Source organism: Aptenodytes patagonicus, chromosome 7 (assembly GCF_965638725.1).
Source record: "Aptenodytes patagonicus chromosome 7, bAptPat1.pri.cur, whole genome shotgun sequence".
Taxonomy (NCBI): domain Eukaryota; kingdom Metazoa; phylum Chordata; class Aves; order Sphenisciformes; family Spheniscidae; genus Aptenodytes; species Aptenodytes patagonicus.
Window position 1 is genome coordinate 12,984,990 of NC_134955.1, and position 16,559 is coordinate 13,001,548.

At 35.4% G+C, this 16,559-nt stretch overlaps 1 protein-coding gene across 3 annotated transcripts in view; it reads right to left on the minus strand.

The window, feature by feature from the left end:
- ZNF143 (zinc finger protein 143) overlaps positions 1–16,559 on the minus strand; it is a 42,796-nt gene that overhangs the window by 14,373 nt on the left and 11,864 nt on the right. For 2 of the 3 annotated variants that reach the window (XM_076344015.1, XM_076344016.1), the window contains exons 2-9: positions 14,409–14,539; positions 13,521–13,613; positions 12,965–13,048; positions 12,658–12,738; positions 11,329–11,525; positions 7,277–7,351; positions 2,754–2,873; positions 1,631–1,706 (exon numbers count right to left, since the gene is read on the minus strand). In XM_076344015.1, the coding sequence (XP_076200130.1) occupies positions 1,631–1,706; positions 2,754–2,873; positions 7,277–7,351; positions 11,329–11,525; positions 12,658–12,738; positions 12,965–13,048; positions 13,521–13,613; positions 14,409–14,532 (850 nt within the window). In that variant the 5' untranslated portion in view covers positions 14,533–14,539. The remainder of the gene's footprint in view (positions 1–1,630; positions 1,707–2,753; positions 2,874–7,276; positions 7,352–11,328; positions 11,526–12,657; positions 12,739–12,964; positions 13,049–13,520; positions 13,614–14,408; positions 14,540–16,559) is intronic. The other variant, XM_076344017.1, reaches the window with a different exon arrangement.

Here is a 16,559-nt window from a genome sequence, read left to right on the forward strand (position 1 = left end):
TTATTCTGTCTTCTGAGGAAGCTGTATGCTCTGTATTCCATCAACTTTTTATCTCTTACCACTACTGACATCAAAATGACATTTAATTATTTGCTCATACAAAAATCAGTACCATTCATGAACTCAGCAGTAAAAGCTCTTCTGCTATCCAGGCTCTAAATTCTAATTATTTTAAACCTTATTATTAACATCATCACATATATAGGTGCCAACTGATAGCAGTCATGGACACATCCCTTTAAGATTACTTTTAGGAACTCATCGTCATCAAAAACTCTACCAGTCTAAAGTGAGCTTTGGATCAGGCCCTCTGTAAATTATTCTGCAAAGAGCATTTTAACAAGATTTTCCTTTCTGCATTTCCCTGAAAAGATCATGACTAAAGAACCCTGAAACAGCCATTTTAGAAATTGAACTTGAATTTTACTTGTGTCCACAAATGATGTATGTATTTCTACAAAATAAAGTAACAGTCTGTAAGAAGATGGCACCTGCTTTAGTTTCACAGTGTGTTCTCCCTAAAACAGCTGAAATTCCTGTTTTTGATGTTTTTAAAAACACAAAGCTTGTCTACCAATCTGAACAATAATTCATTCTTACATCTAAAATAAAGTCAATTTCATGATCCAATCCAGGAGAGTTCTTAATATTTAAACCGAGAGCATTCAGTAATTAAAATGAACTTTATCAAAGGCAAGAATTGCTGAACTACAGTGGTACAATGCTCTGACCAAAAATATGGTATTAATAGACAAACAGCTGTTTATAGCCATACATCAGTCTGTTGCAAGGGAAGAGAATATTTCATTATGTAGTTTTGAAATCCCTTTACAAACACCATGCAATTAAACTTAGGTGCAACCCTTTAAGTGTGGTTGTTTCCCTTTTGACCTTTCTCATTAGCATTTCTTTTGCTTGCTTCTATCCAAAGAAACAGTATTAAACGTATTAGATCAGATGAAGTTATTTTAAAAACACGTTAGGTTTTTTTTTTTTTAAATAGAGCCTAACTTTTCTAAGCATCATACTAATTTACATTCAAAGTAGAAGAATAAAATATGAAACAAGTTTTGCTCTTTCACTTTCTTCCATGTTCATTCTTCATAATTGCATTCTGCATGCTCAAATTCCATCTCAGGGAGAGCATAATTTATGAACAGAGTAGTCTGTACGAAAGGTAGAGTTCACTTAATGAGAAATGTCACTCTCTGATACAAATTCAATAAAGAACACTTAAAACAGCACCTTCCATCAAAGTTTCTTTCAAATTTGGAACAGAAGATCAGGTATTTGCCTCTAGCCAACAGGTTCAGCTTCTTATTATCACCTCATTTAACTTACACTATTAGTTTCATGTTAAGAAAGGCCTATTTTTTCAACATAAAATCTGACTGTAGCGTAACAGGTGAAGAGTAAGGGAACGTGTCAAGTGTTTCACCTTATTCCTCCTTCAGTAACTAAGAGTTACATCCTCTGTCCTTTCTATATGTTACATTAGCTGAAACGACTTTTTTTTTTGCAGTTCTCCCAACCAAATTCTTTACTTAGTTTAAAAAAGGCAATATTAAAAACTTACTTTATACAGAGACAAACACTAACAAGCAGGAGGAGCCAGTCTACAAAAGATTACCTGTTGCAAAGGCTTTGCCACATCCAGGATGTTCACACTGATATGGTCTGTCTCCTGTGTGTGACCTTTCATGCACCTGTCAAAACATCCAATACACTGACTTAATGAAATGTTGTATCTGATTACTTCAACACAGAAACAGTTCCTTCTCAAAGACAACATATTTTATTTTTCTTCCTAAGATTCACATTCAAGTGTCTTCTTTTTAAATCAGTGATTAAAAAAAAAAAGAAATATGGTAATGATGTTTTTCCTAAAACTAAAGATGTCTCTTTCCGAGGTCTAATCTGATCCTTTCAGTCAGTTTTGCAAAAAACACTTCTGTAAATACACACAGAGTTGCCATCATGCAACTACATTAAAGACAGTATGCAAACATGCCTCAGAGCCCACTCCCCTCAGAGTGGGAAGAGAATCTGTTTTTTGACTCCAATGAGTGCTTCTAATGATCCTCGTATATTGCATGAAACCTCTCCAGCAAGGACACCATTTTAACACAGAGTCAATGACTCACTGACTCCAGAGCGTTTTGTCAGAGACAAGGCAGCACTGCAAGGAGTTTACCTCATCGGCACGTGATTATCTCAGTCTAAGCTGGAATGTTGTAATGGAACAGCTCAACACCCTTACTATTTCAGTAATTCCTTTACTTAATTTAAAAAAGGAAGAGAATTAAGGAGTTGCCACCTGTAAAGAAAAGATGTTTCCGCTTTTCACTTTGAATGTTGGATTGTTGTGAAGAGTTAGACTTTGTATTATGATGGTAAAATCTTTCAAAAAATGGAGTTTTTGCATGACCATGCATACACGTAAAGCAGATAAAGTGAACACTGGATTTCAGAATTTCTGTGACACTGCTGGTAGAAACTATCTCAACAAGAGATTTCTTACATGCTGGCAATATAGGAGCCTAATGTTCCCACACCTGCATCTATCCAGAACACTAAGCAAAATCAGCTGAGCACCTGGGACAACCAATTATTGTAAAATCAATCCAATAAACATTTGACAAAACAGCACTATTGCGACTGGCGCTCTGTTAATTTCTGTTACTTTTAACCACATAATCTGTCAAAAAGAGTCATGCCTGCAAAGTAACAATGCTCATTTTACATCTCATCACCTTAAGATGGTGAGCTGTTGTGTACAGTTTTCCACAGCCATCGTAATCACAGCGAAAGGCCTTCTCTCCACTCTGCTGAGATTTTGCAGTCACTCTTGTTCCATGTCCTTGCAAGACAATCTTAAGTTAAAAAAAAAAAAAATTAAAAAACCCCTACAATGGATCAGAAAAGTCACACGCTATTTTGCTGTCAAGCCAGAGCTGATCCTGATAGGTTTCTTTTGTCTCTCTCTGCTATGCCATGTATTTCTTAGTCCTCAATAAATAAACTAAAAATAAATAACTAAAAAGCTTAAGTTTTGATGAAAGGAAAAAGAGAACCTGTAAAACATATTTACTTGTAACTAGCAAATTTAAATGCATGTATTAATTAGCCAAATAACAACAAAGAAAATAATTTGAATATAAGCCCAGTGGCAAGATGACCAAATTACTAGACAGAAGAGGCTTAGATTGCATCTAAGGCACTGGATCCGTTCCTAAGGGAGATCAGCCATAAATCAGACCACCTTCAAAGATAAGTTCATGCAAAAGCCAAACAATAATTAAATGCACTTATAATGAGCACTTTTTGAAAATGAAGGAAAGCATTTTGTACTTTGTCATGTACATGTAATGCATGTGTTTTGAGCAAACTAATTGGAGCAATTTGAGCTAGGTTCTACTCTCCTTTCTGGCATGACACAACAGGAAAATACACAGAATAGCTTTGCAATGCAACTTAAACCACTTTTAAAGGCTTCTTCATACACCAATATGCAAGAAACATTCATACAGACTGAAGAAAGAGGTGAAAGCCCAAATGTAAACATTTTGATACAACTGCATGCAAAGTAATCGAGAGTACTTTAAAATGTCTACCCTTCCTTTAAACCACCCCCCCTTTTCTTATGGATCCAATTCTATTCTGAATTGTCAAAAGAACATTTCACAGAATCAATGAGGTGGGCAGGCACCTCTGGAGATCTTCTAGTCCAACACCCCTCGCTCAAAGCAGGGTCAGCTGCAGCAGGTTGCTCACAGCAGTATCCAGATGGGTTCTGAGTATCTCTAAGGATGGAGACTCCTGAAGGCTGTCCCCAGCCTTCACATTCCCGAGTAATTCTTCTTGGTAAGTATGAGGTCCAGCAAAGTGTCTCACTTTGCCAGCTGCTCAATAACCTGCGTTAGGTTGCCAGTTGCCATTCCTGAACTCCAGAAACCTCCTGGATTTCACGTGCCCTGTTGTGATGCTCTTCCAGCAGATACCGAGGTAGTTAAAATTCCCCATGAGGACCTGGGCCTGTGAACATGAAGCTTCTTCCAGTTGTCTGAAGAAGGCCCCATCTTCTTCCTCATCAGGCACTCTGTAGCAGACAGCCACCACAACGCCACCCACACTGGTCTGCCAGCTAATTCTGACCCATCAGCTCTTGACTGGCTCATCACCCATCCCAAAGCAGAGCCCTGTGCAGTCCTGCTGTTCTCACATGAAGAGCAGCTCCCCCTCATCTCCTTCCCCGCCTGGCCTTATTAAAGAGCCTCCATCACAGCACTCCAGTCATCTGAACTATCCCACCACATCTCCCTCATCCCAATGAGGCTGTAGCCCGGTAACTGCACATAGACCTCTAATTCCCCATTCAGATAGACCAGAAATTTAATTGAGAATAACTTTCCTATGGATTCTTCAGGGAGTATGCCCCCTGTTACCTTCAGACTGTTCTTAAGACTAAAGATGCAAGGTTGAATATGAAATTTTTAATCAACAGAAATGTACAACTCCACCACTTCAGAAAAGCTTCTCTGGAACCATGGAGAAAAACAACCTCATGAATCAAGAAACCCATTACTAATACTATTTTTTAACCTATGATATCATGAATCACAGAAATCACTTTAATACGTTAAAGATCATGAAGACGCTTGGTTGAGCACCTGCACTTAAGCATTGATTTGTTTTTTCTATCAGTAAACCTGCTACTATTTCTTTGTTATTTCAGCATATAAAAATATATATACAATTGCTAAGATCCGCTATAAAGCTGAAGTATGCCAAAGTTTAAAAGAAAATTAAAACAGTTCTATAATCATTGTGCTAATATCTGTAAGGAAATAACCAGAATTTGTATCAATATTAAGATTGATACAAAGGGGGAGGGGGGGTAAAACAAACGGAACACTTAGGGAAAAAAATCAGTTGAACATCACGAGCATTTGTTTGTTCAAACAACTGTTTGCAGAAGTATGTGTTTCTTCACAATACATTAGTTGGTATGACTTGGGGATTATTAAGAATTCAGCATTATCATTCAACAAGGACAGATATAGTATTAAAATTACTTTTCTTACAAGATAATACACTCTAAAGGAACTAAAAAATTCAGATGTTAGGAGGCACAAAATCAGAAGAACAAAGCGAATAACACACCTCTATAATAATGTGAAACTTGTTGGGAGAAATCGTGTACTTCAAAATACTTTTAAATAGACAAAATTTAAAAAAAAACCAACTGATTTTAAAAGAAATCACAAATGCATCCTGCGTTCAGACAGGCAACGCAGGAGAACAGCAAAGGTAAAGATCTCAGATAAGATTTTTATATTGCATACATACAAACTTCAGTCATATGATTCTGCTTTTATTATGAACAGATGGGTAAGAGATTTGAAAGGAAGTAGTGTGATATCCATTTGGGCACACGTAGTCTTTTGTTTTCACATGTAGAAATCACAAAGGGGTTTTATGCTTTTTTCTTTGGTGACAAACCTAACCACATGCAAGTTTGAATGACTACTTAGCAGCATGACATCTGTTCTGTTCTTGTGTTACCTGTGGACTTAAAAAGTTTATAAATATACATTTATTTAATACTATATATGAGACTATTTTATCCCAAGTAATATATTATTTCAGAATGAGTTACAAGTAGGTATCTACTTGAATCAAGACATAAACATGATTAAGATTTTCAGAGATCATTGATAGCTTTGGGACCCTTCAGTTGGCCAACTGAAGTCACCTTATAGGGGTCAGAATTTGAGACTAAGCCTCAATACCTTTTGAAATATCATATTTGTTTTGTTTGGAACATATGATGCTCCGTAAGATTGGCACATTTCCATATGGCATATATGTTGCCATATATGTATAAGATAAAACAACCTCCAGATTCACTTTGTTTTGGGGCTGAGGCTGAAATCAACATGTAACTGGATACTGGTTACAGGTCATTTTGCTTAATAGGCTCTTCCAGCTAAAACCAACCAAAAATCTTACCTTAGTCTTCCTTGAATTTTATATTTTGTTGGAGTTGTATCCCTATTCCAACCTACAAGTGTGCAAAACCTCTGAATTTCTTGATTTCATTTTATGGAATATATTCCAATGCCATAAATAATGCATGTATTAGCTATTCTCTCCTTTCACAGTCATGCCACACAGGCAACAATGGAGTGTCTGCAGCTTTAAGTATTGTGGGACCTAGCTTTTAAAAAAAATTAAGAGAGAATTTTGAGGTAACTGTCAGAGGTGAGCCTATAATTCTTCCTTTCACAGATACTGTATTTTACTGTGGAAGATACTTTTCCTCCTTGTCTAGTTCGTTATCTCCTACATTAAACAAAAAGGAAAAACAGGGCTTCTCTGACCAAACCTTTCTCAGTGCAATGACTTTTCTGTTTTTGATTTTGTCGTTTGAATATGTGAGGGTATAGGGGTTTTATTATTGGTTTTGTTGTTGGTCATAATTCTTTGAAGCCCAGAATACTCCTTTTCCTTTAATAAAATATGTTATGATGACAAATACCATTCTCCCTACATAATTTTACAGATCCCAGGTGAAAAAAGCTTCAGACTTAGTAAGTTGCACCTGTGTTTTCCGTTGCCCTTTGAACTTTTAAGTTAGTATTTTCACATTGAAAAGGTTTTTATATTTCTACATACTAACAACATGAATACAGAAAAAGAAATGGAAGTATTTTTCTGCTTCTTTAAGCATTCACTAGGAACAACTCTCTTATCTACTGATTAGTTAAAAAACCCGCAATAAAAGTCAGGGACTCTAACAGGACAAGTGGAATCAAAATAAGTCACCAAAGAGAGAACAGTTCCAGACATATGCCTGGAATTGTCTCTCTTGAGAAGAAAATAATTCATTAATTGAGTCAGCATTCCTTCTGCTTTAAGGACTATAAAAAGTCAGTTCATTCTCTGGAAAAGAACTGAAATACTTACACCCTTACTGATGAAATACTCAGGTCAGCGTGAAAAATCTTAGAAGTCCAACATAGTTTTTAATTACCTTTTAACAGAAAAACCCCAGAAGACAGTAAGCATTAGAAAAGCTTTTTAAAATCCTGTGAAAGGATCTAGTACAAAGTGAGAAATATGATCTATCTGTATAGGTTTGAGATCTAAAATTCCTGAAGGGTAGCAGCAGACCCTAGTTCATGGCTACACAGGACTACCTATCATGCATGTTGCTGGGCAGAGAAGAGAGAAGAAATAGATATATTTAACTATTTTGTATTGGGCTACATACCTGCATTTTTTTATCTTGTTCATTTTCACCTATCATTCCTGTGCCACTAACATTGTCATTTCCATCAATAGACACCTGAAAAATGAAGTTGAAATGGGAAAAAACATTTACAGGTTATTTTTATTCATCTGAAAAACAGAGGGTTACAGACAGTTCCTGAGGGCTTATTATTTCATAGCTCTCTAGCTCCCTCTTGAAACATGGTTATCCTATAGTACATTAGCTTACATGAAAATCACCACTTGTAGCACCTGCATTATAGAACAGGTAAAGTGAGCATCTCAAAGTTGTCTTAAAACAAGGTAGGAAAGACTGCAAGAACCAAGTATGTTAACTTAATCGACTGACAAAAGTATTAAAATAAATTAATAAATTTAACAATACTGAGTTCTGACAGAAAAAAGAAAACGTTTACTTCTTTTACAATAGGGATATCTCTCTCACTCCCTGTTAAGCAGAATTTACTTGTTTCGAACAGCACAACTCCTTTGGAATCAAAATACCTAAGACAACGTGTTACATCTCAATTTGAAATAGTCAAATTACAACAGCTAAGCAAAGACTTGTGTATTGCTCCATACGTTTATTTTTAAAAACAGTCTACAGGAGGAGAAAGGTATTGCCGCTTTCCAAGGAGCTTGTAAAAATATTTGAAAGAGTATTAGATGTTAATTTGAATTTTTTATTTAAATAAAAATATAATTGCCCTGTTTAAAAAAAAAACAAACAACAAACTCTCTCACATACATCAACTCAAACAACAGTGTCTTATTAGTAACTGTAGAAAAAACTAATTTGAAGTATACTTTACGTAGTTTCCCGTTCCTTAATTGCCTCTGTATTGAGCACAGGCATTCACAATACTCTCTGCATGCATTACACTCAAGGCTGAGATTGATGCACCTAAATCTAGTCTAAGTGATTTTATTCTTCTCTAAAATAGTTTGGCAGGAACCCTACCTCAGCATGGTATGCTTATGCCCTTTCACTAAGGAGGTCAGAGCAGGCTCCTAAGAATGTTAATGGTTGTGTAAAGTATCTTGCTCAAAGCATCAGCTACCAACATTTCGCTTGGAGACTGAAGATGAACTTGTCCCATAAGAGGTTTTCAGACTGTACTATCTTTCTAAATTAGATGACTGTGAGCAGTACACTTTTGGCAACTTTGAGCTAAAACAGCGAAGAGGAAAGTGCCCAGGGGCAAGTTTACATTACAGAGAGATTGCAGAGAGACTCTGCAAGCAGGTAATTTTCGTGTGGGTTTTTTTTTTAAAGGAAACAATAGCCATTTTGGGACCTTCTCCTGCAGAATTTTTGAAGGGACGGGAGAGAACCTTCACAGAAAGGAGACTTGAATCACTTCATTCTGAACTTCCTCTTGTTGGTTGAGAAAGGAACTGCTGACATGAAATAAAAAGTTCATCAACACCACTGGAAACAAATGATCCAAACAAAATGCGTGTGCATGTGTGTAGACATACACAAATCCCAGGAACTGTACTTTTCCAGCAGCTGGGATGTTGCAGGAAAACAGCTTATGAAAGAAAAGTATGTGTTGTAACTTCTTCACAATTCCATTATGTATCTTCTGACTTTATGTTCACCAAGAGCAATGATCTCTTTTTTTCCTTGGTTGCTTTGGGAGGAAGGTGGCATTGACTTAGCCCAAAATTAAGAGGACTCTAGTTTTGCATATGCTCTGCAAGATGTGGGAAAGTAGTACTATGCCTAACTGAGAAGCAAGGGACAATGAAAAATGTGTGTTCCACCACTTCCAGTGAGCTTCTCAGTAGTCTTCTTGGATCTCTTTGTATGAACTCTCTTACAGTTTCTACACTGATCTTGGGCAGCCTACTGATCTTTGCTATTTCTGCCTGTTACATAGGACAGGGGAACAGAGAAGAACCACCATTCTCCAAATCCGCCTTTACAATTTTCTTCGCCCTTTTAAGTTTTGAAGAGAAAACCTTCAAAGTTAACAAAAAAAGCAAGACACCCAATTTTTAAACCTTTTTTGCAGTATTGGGAAAATTCTGGAAGGATTCCAAGGAAGATCTTTGAGTTCCTCCTAAAAGACTGTCTTAGATTCTAAAGAAAGATTTAGTCTGCCTTCCATTAAGAACACCTATACTGAGTCAAACTAAAGGTCAATCTAGTGCACCATTTTGTTTCCAACAGCAGCCAGTAGCAGATGCTGGAGAAGACTAAAAGGAACAGGCCATGCATATAGTGATACATTCCCAGAAATATTCTCCCAACCTCCAAGCAATTTGTGGCTTAGGAACTTCCTGAACTAGAAGTCACATGTTTCTACGTAATAGCCCTGAATACATTTTTCTTCTGTGAATTTACCTAATTACTCTTTGAATCCAGGGACGTATTAGCATCCACAATATCCTACAAGCAGTGCCATGATTTAACTTTGTGCTGTTTGAAAAAGTATTCTTCCCTTGTTTTTCTTGAACCTGTCACTTGAGAGTTTCATATTATGTTTCCCAGTTCTTACACTGGTAAAGACAATGACAAGTCACTACTCTTTGTGCCACTTAAAATTTTATAAAATTCTATCATATACTTACCTCGTGTAATTCATATGTTTGGTCATCATTGTTGCCCCTTCCTGCACCTTTTTCAATGTTCCTATACCAGCTGCTATGAAAAGTATACATTGCCTCACTATGAAGTGTACACGGACATGGAGTAGCATCACAAAACCACATTTCTCCTTTTAAGAGAAAGACAGGGTTGTGACGATTGAGCTATTATTTGCTTTTGTATGTAAAACAGGTGCAATACTTGGAAACTCACTTCTACTGACTTTCCCTGAGAGGTTCTAGCAGCACCTTTCAGAATAAGGTTCTGAGATGAAAGCTTAAAGAAAATAAATAGAATTTTTCCTAGTCACATAAAAGTACACTACAGAAAACAAATTCACATTACAGAATTAAAAAAAACCACATGTGGAGATAAATAGGACAAAAACGCACGTTTATTTGTATTTCTTCTGTTTCTTCTTCACCTTCTCAAAACAGAAACTTATAATAAATTATGATTAATATAGGTCCTTGTTAAGAAGGACAAAGTTATGCTTGATGTAAACCTAAATTAAATAGTAGCTAGGGAATGTGTAAAAGCTTGTCACTACAGCTCAGCTAACCTTGAATTACCTTTTATTTTATGAAATGTTAAGGCATAGCCAAACACAACACAATCTGACTGGCTCTCTTCGGATCTCTCCATTATAACAGACAGAAGCACAATGGAAAGAATAGTGTTTAAGCCATTTAATTATCCTAACTGGCCTTCTCCCGAAATTTGACAACTCTCAGTGACACTAGAGGACAGATTTTAAAATTTATTCTACTCTTTTTCCCAAGCAATACAAGCACTGATGGTAATCCTCCAGCAACTGGGACACTGCTAAACTATAAAGTCATGGAAGTTGCACTGCCCATTATTATACTTATATCATGCTTTACAGAAGTCCAGTAAAGCGGACAACATGAATTTTGAGCATCATACCACATTTTACTATTGAAAGTATGGATCAAAGAAGTTTCTTCCAAACTCAGTAACTGTCTAATTGTCTATTTTACACTTCATACCGTGCATTGTCCTTGCCCAGTACACCAGGCCCTACTCTTCCCAATGCAAGGGGAAAAAAAAACCCAAACAAATAATCCAGCAATAGTGCCTGAACAAGAATAATTTAACTTTGTCCTTCTTTCCAAACAGTGCCCTCTCAAGAGGCCCTTTTCCAATGCTGTACTTTTGAGAAAATTATTATTTAGTTGTCTAAATCACTTTCCAAATCAGTCTAACTCCACATCATTTCAGTATTCAATCTTCTATTCTTTTTATGCAACACTACACACTGGAGCTGCTCATGATAGTGAAGCCCTGTCATGACAATTTAGTGTTCTCTCTTCTAAAAGTCTGAAGACTCTCTTAATTATCATTTTAATTCTTAGATCACAATTGGCTTTTGCTGCCACATATCTTGTGATGCTACATTAAGACGTTACGGATAGAGAAAATGTCTTTCAGTGTACCTTGGCTGCATATTGCTCCAAAGCACTGATGGTATCTGGGTCAATGGCTGCATCTCCTGTATGAAGACCTGCCACTGTGCCATCAGCTTGAATGGCTAAAATGGTATCTGACTGTGGCATTTGCACCGTGTGGTGAATGTAGGCAGTAGTTCCATCCTCCAGCTGGACTGCTTGTAATGCACTCTGGTCATAACTGTCTGAGAAATAATATTACAAAGTGTTATGAAAGAAAAGGAATAGCAATGTCTGCATGTTACACGAGAAACTACTGCTGTTTAGGAAATGTCTCCTGAAGTCATATGTATGTATGAAATATATGGGATATATAACCACTATTATATGAGAAATATAAACACTTAAAATATTACTATGAATAGCACTGGTGAAATTTTTTTCCAGACAACACCTCCCGTAGCTTTATTTCTGCACGCTTATAAAAAAGTGCAAAACCAATTTTATATTGGTCTAGTTTTATTTACAAAGGAAACCAGGAACATAAATATGCTTTCCAGTTCGTATCTATTCATAATAAAATGAAAATAATGTAACACATGTACTGATGTCAATACTTCAGATTTTAGAATTCATAAATCTGATCATTTTAAGAACAGAATCATGCAAATATGCAAAAGAAACACATAAAATACAGGATGACTTTTAAGGAAGAAATTTTTATTATATTCTCTCCTCTTAGTATTGCTTATTGTAGAATGTAATTCTTGTCACACTAATTTAAACAGACTTAAAATATCTACTTGTTCACTGTTTGTAGAGAAGTAGTACTATTTCCAAGACTAGCATAATCATCTTCTGCAGAAATTTAAGTTATCATTTAAAATAAATACGTTTGCATTCTTGACCGGCAGCTGTCATATTTTCTGCCCTACTACCTAATGGCAAAATCATCAATAGCATGATCTTTAAAATTTAAGTCAATCTCTACATTCTTTAGCTCAAGAGGGATTGATTGATTGATTCTTACCTGCTTTCTCTTCTCATTTTCACATGGAGTTATTGCTGTAATCTGTGTAAGGGCTTACATTCTCTACTAACATGACATATACTTACTTTAATGTGATCCTGGGCTAAAAAAAAAAAAGTGAAATACACTGGTTTTGATTCTGTTTATAACTGTTATATGAGGCCCAAATAAGGAACTGAACCATTCTCATTTCAACAATTTCCAGATGTCACAAAGTAAAAGCAACAAATAATCTACACTGGGAATCACACTAAATAACATCATAGTCTAAAAAGAGTACCGTATTTTATACTGCTGAAGTTCTGTTGAACTCTAATGTAATAAATCACACTTAAAAAAAAAATTACCTTTCGAGGTGTGATGAATAAATGCCGTAGTTCCATCCTCCAGCTGAACTGCTTGTCCATCTTCCAGACGCAAGCTGTCCCCTGTTCAGAAGAAAGAATTACAATGCTTCAATAATAGTTTGAGAAATCCATTAGTTGGAAAGATTAAACACTAAATACCTAGGATTACTAAATACCTAGGATCTCTTCATGACTGTTTCCATTAAAATAAGAACTCAAGCTATTATAAAGACCGTTAATTACTTAATATCAATATTTATCAGTAATACATTATTTTAGAATATATTTCTTGTATTATTACACTTACTGCTTTTGGGCATGGGTACATGTTGAACATACGCAGCAGAACCATCTTCTAATTGAATCACTTGGCCATCCATTAATTTACCATCTGAAATACACAATTAGAATTCTTAAAAAAAAAATTCTGTATGACACATCAGAATTTAAACACACAGTTGATACTTTCGGGATTAAAATATCAATAAAATATCACCAAGAAATAATGTTTAGTAAAGAGTAAGCACAGTGTGACTACACAGAGGTTTTAAAATTATGGGATAAAAAAAAATGGAAAAGGTCTGATGTCCTACCCAGTAGGCAGAATGTTGATATTTGGGTTTCAAGTGTAAAGATCATCTCACTTTTGTTTGACTTATGTTCTGCATTTGATACCTGCATCTTATTAGTAGCAGAAATAAATGTTTATTTTATAGTATTACTTACTGTAATACCTGTAATTCCCAGCTGGAATTGGAACTTCATAAACATTGTACAGATTTTGCCTGACTTTACAATCCAAAGACAGGGTTAAAAAGGGGAATACGATTTCAACACCAATCAACTTCTAGTCATTTACCTACCTTTAGAATTGTGCTGTATGTAAGCAGTGGAGCCATCAGCAAGGGTAACTGCTTGCAAACTTACACCTTCCATGTTTTCCAAGTTGTCACCATCTAGCAAGGAAAAAAGTTCATATTCACTATTACCAGCATCAAGCCCTAAAAAATCACAACTTAACCACCTCCATAAATTATTACATCCCCTTAAAGCATGATTTCAGAAATAATAATAGGAAATAGTTCTTTCTTGCTTTCTGGTTTTTGAACCTTGGAACATATACTAGGGTCATACGTTCAAGATTTTGCTCTGTAAACATGACAGCTAGAATGTTTTTTTTCTTAAATAAAAAAGTTACAATGTCACTGAATAAATAACTACAAAGCTGAGGTTTTAGGATAAATATTAATTAGGTCATAAGTGTCAACAGTGAAATAACGATATATATGCTTGTATTTATAATTTTGTTTTAGTACACTACTACCTGTCATTAATATACACAAATCTATTTAGAATAAAACACAGATTTAGGAAAAAGTTTTTAATCACATAAAATCATAAGGAAGCTGTCAGAAAACATCAAGTTTAAACCAATCCTAGATCACCAATCTATTTTAAAACTCAAACTTGTTTAATACATACTTAGATATAAACTGAAGTTACAAAGTATAAAGCAGTAAAACTATAGTGAGAATAAAGTCAGATTTTATATCTCCTATTTTGGCACATTTACACTCCTATTACCCTAATTAAGAGATCATTTCCTTTCAGAATTAAATTAGTAAACTTACTCAATCTCAGTTAACTAAGAATAATTTGTTAGGTTTTTCATTTAGAATATACTATGTGAGTTTTAGAGTTTTATCTGAATTTCAAAGAGAAAAGACACAATAATGTAGAGATATTTTAACCTGAAGGTTCACCTTGCACAGCTACTGCTTCTGTTAGACAAAGTGTCACATGCTGGGCCTCCATTCCGCCTCCAGAAAATTCAGTCATTCCCTGAGAGTCTCGATTTATCTGAGCTAATAACATTGTCCACCTAGAAAGAAAGTATTCACAAAACATAGATAGAAAATTTAAATACGGAACCAGAACTAGTTAAAGACAATCCAAGTTTAATTAGATTTTTATACAGCTGCTACAAATATTTTCTGTTACCTTCCGCATAAAGAAGATGCAATGAATGATTGACTTACCTGGAAAATACTTCAGAGGAAAAAAAGTTATTTGAAATAGGTAAATATTATTACCTCAATTAACTAAGCTGTTAAGAACTTCAGGTAGCAGTTACTAAACTGAAGTGCATCAACCACATTCAGATTTCAGTTAAATATGAACTATTCAACCAATGTATAAAGAATAATGGTGATAATGACAGTAATTATATCTTTTGGTCCCCAGAATTAAAATAAAGCTGACAATTCACCCATGGTCACCCATGACAACAGCAGGGCTTTAACTATACAAACTAAACATCTCTCTAGTGCCAGTAAGAGGTTTAGAATCTATCACACACTGGGAAATACACACTTCACTAGCAAGTCTGACTGAATGATCCAACCATTTCCCTAAGCTTTCCAGGAAGGTTTCTATTTAAAAAAAAAAATTTTAAAAAAATCCCTCCTTGAAAATAATGAAGTATCTCATGATAAAATGTATTAATAAGACAACAGGATAGCGATTAGTGAGCAACAGTCACAACTCTGCATGTATCTCATAGAACCAGATATAGCCATCCCTTTGGATACTAATTTTTTACCCAGGCATGTTTCAATATGGGAGATTAAGAAGTCTACTGAATCTGAAAGGCTATTACTAATTTTCAGTATTACTAGATTAAGAAGCTATAAAGGAAATATATAACATTGCAGTCTACTAACTCAGATGTTGGCTTTCACCACAGGAAGAAAACCAAAACCAAAAAAAACCCCAAAAAACAACCAAAAAAGAGTCACTGAGTTCCGCAAGCCCTTTAGTTAACGTAACATACACTTAGAAGTGGATGAAAGGGAAAAGAAGAAAAAAAAAAATCACATGGAATTGCAATCTAGACTACACAGCATTAAAGCAAATTTCCCCCCACCCTAATCTCTTGATAGTCAGGTTTTTCTTACAGTAAGAAGCATTTAGATAATCTCACAAAAAGGTTACAGATAAACAATCAAAGCTTTTAATCTTAGTATGGTTCTATGACCTGCTGTTTTATAATTCAAGGCTGAGAATAATAATCTAGGTTTTTAAATTTACTTATGATTACATTTCTAAATAACTAAACTATTTTTACCTCTACAATCCAGAAATGCCCTTGAATGACCAACTGATCAACGGTCTCAAAGACCACTGAGAAACTTGTGCTTACGTCAAAACTAAAGAATAATGAAAGCGAAGTTAAACCATTTAGGTAGTCCGGCACGCCTGCAGTATTTAAAAGGTTTGTACACTAATTTAGCAGTTGAAAATTATACCCAAGTAATATTTTCCAAATACATCCAAGTGACTTTGAACCACACTCTATTCCTAGAGAGGCAGGCAGCTACCTAAGTTTCTTAGTCTCAGCAGAGAAAAAGCCGACCCACACCCAACTGCTGCAGCTCTGCTGCTTTTGCTGTCTGAAGTGCTTTAACCCAAGTGCTGTGCACAAAGCAAATGTGTCACTACAGTCCAAGCCCTGCTAACTTTTAATGTGATGTTACACCAAGTACCTACATTACCTCCTGAAATTGTACCTGGAGTCTAAATCACCTTGGCATGTATGAGAATATTATTGACAGTTTGGTTAACCATTAAGAGCCCAGTTAATGGAATAGATACAGTTTAATAAAGTAAGTGGAAGGGGTAGCTTTAGGAAGGTTTTAAGCCCCCTGTAAAAAAAGCAAGTTTTTTCATGCGCTATGTTGAAAATCATGTAAGAAAAAACCACTACTAATGATCAGTTCACAATTCAGCAGGAAATATGCCTTCCAAGATTAAAATCCTACATAATATCTATCTGGAACATTAAGGAGAATAAAATACAGGTTTGTAATAGATAATTTGAACCTTGAATAACTCTGAGCATC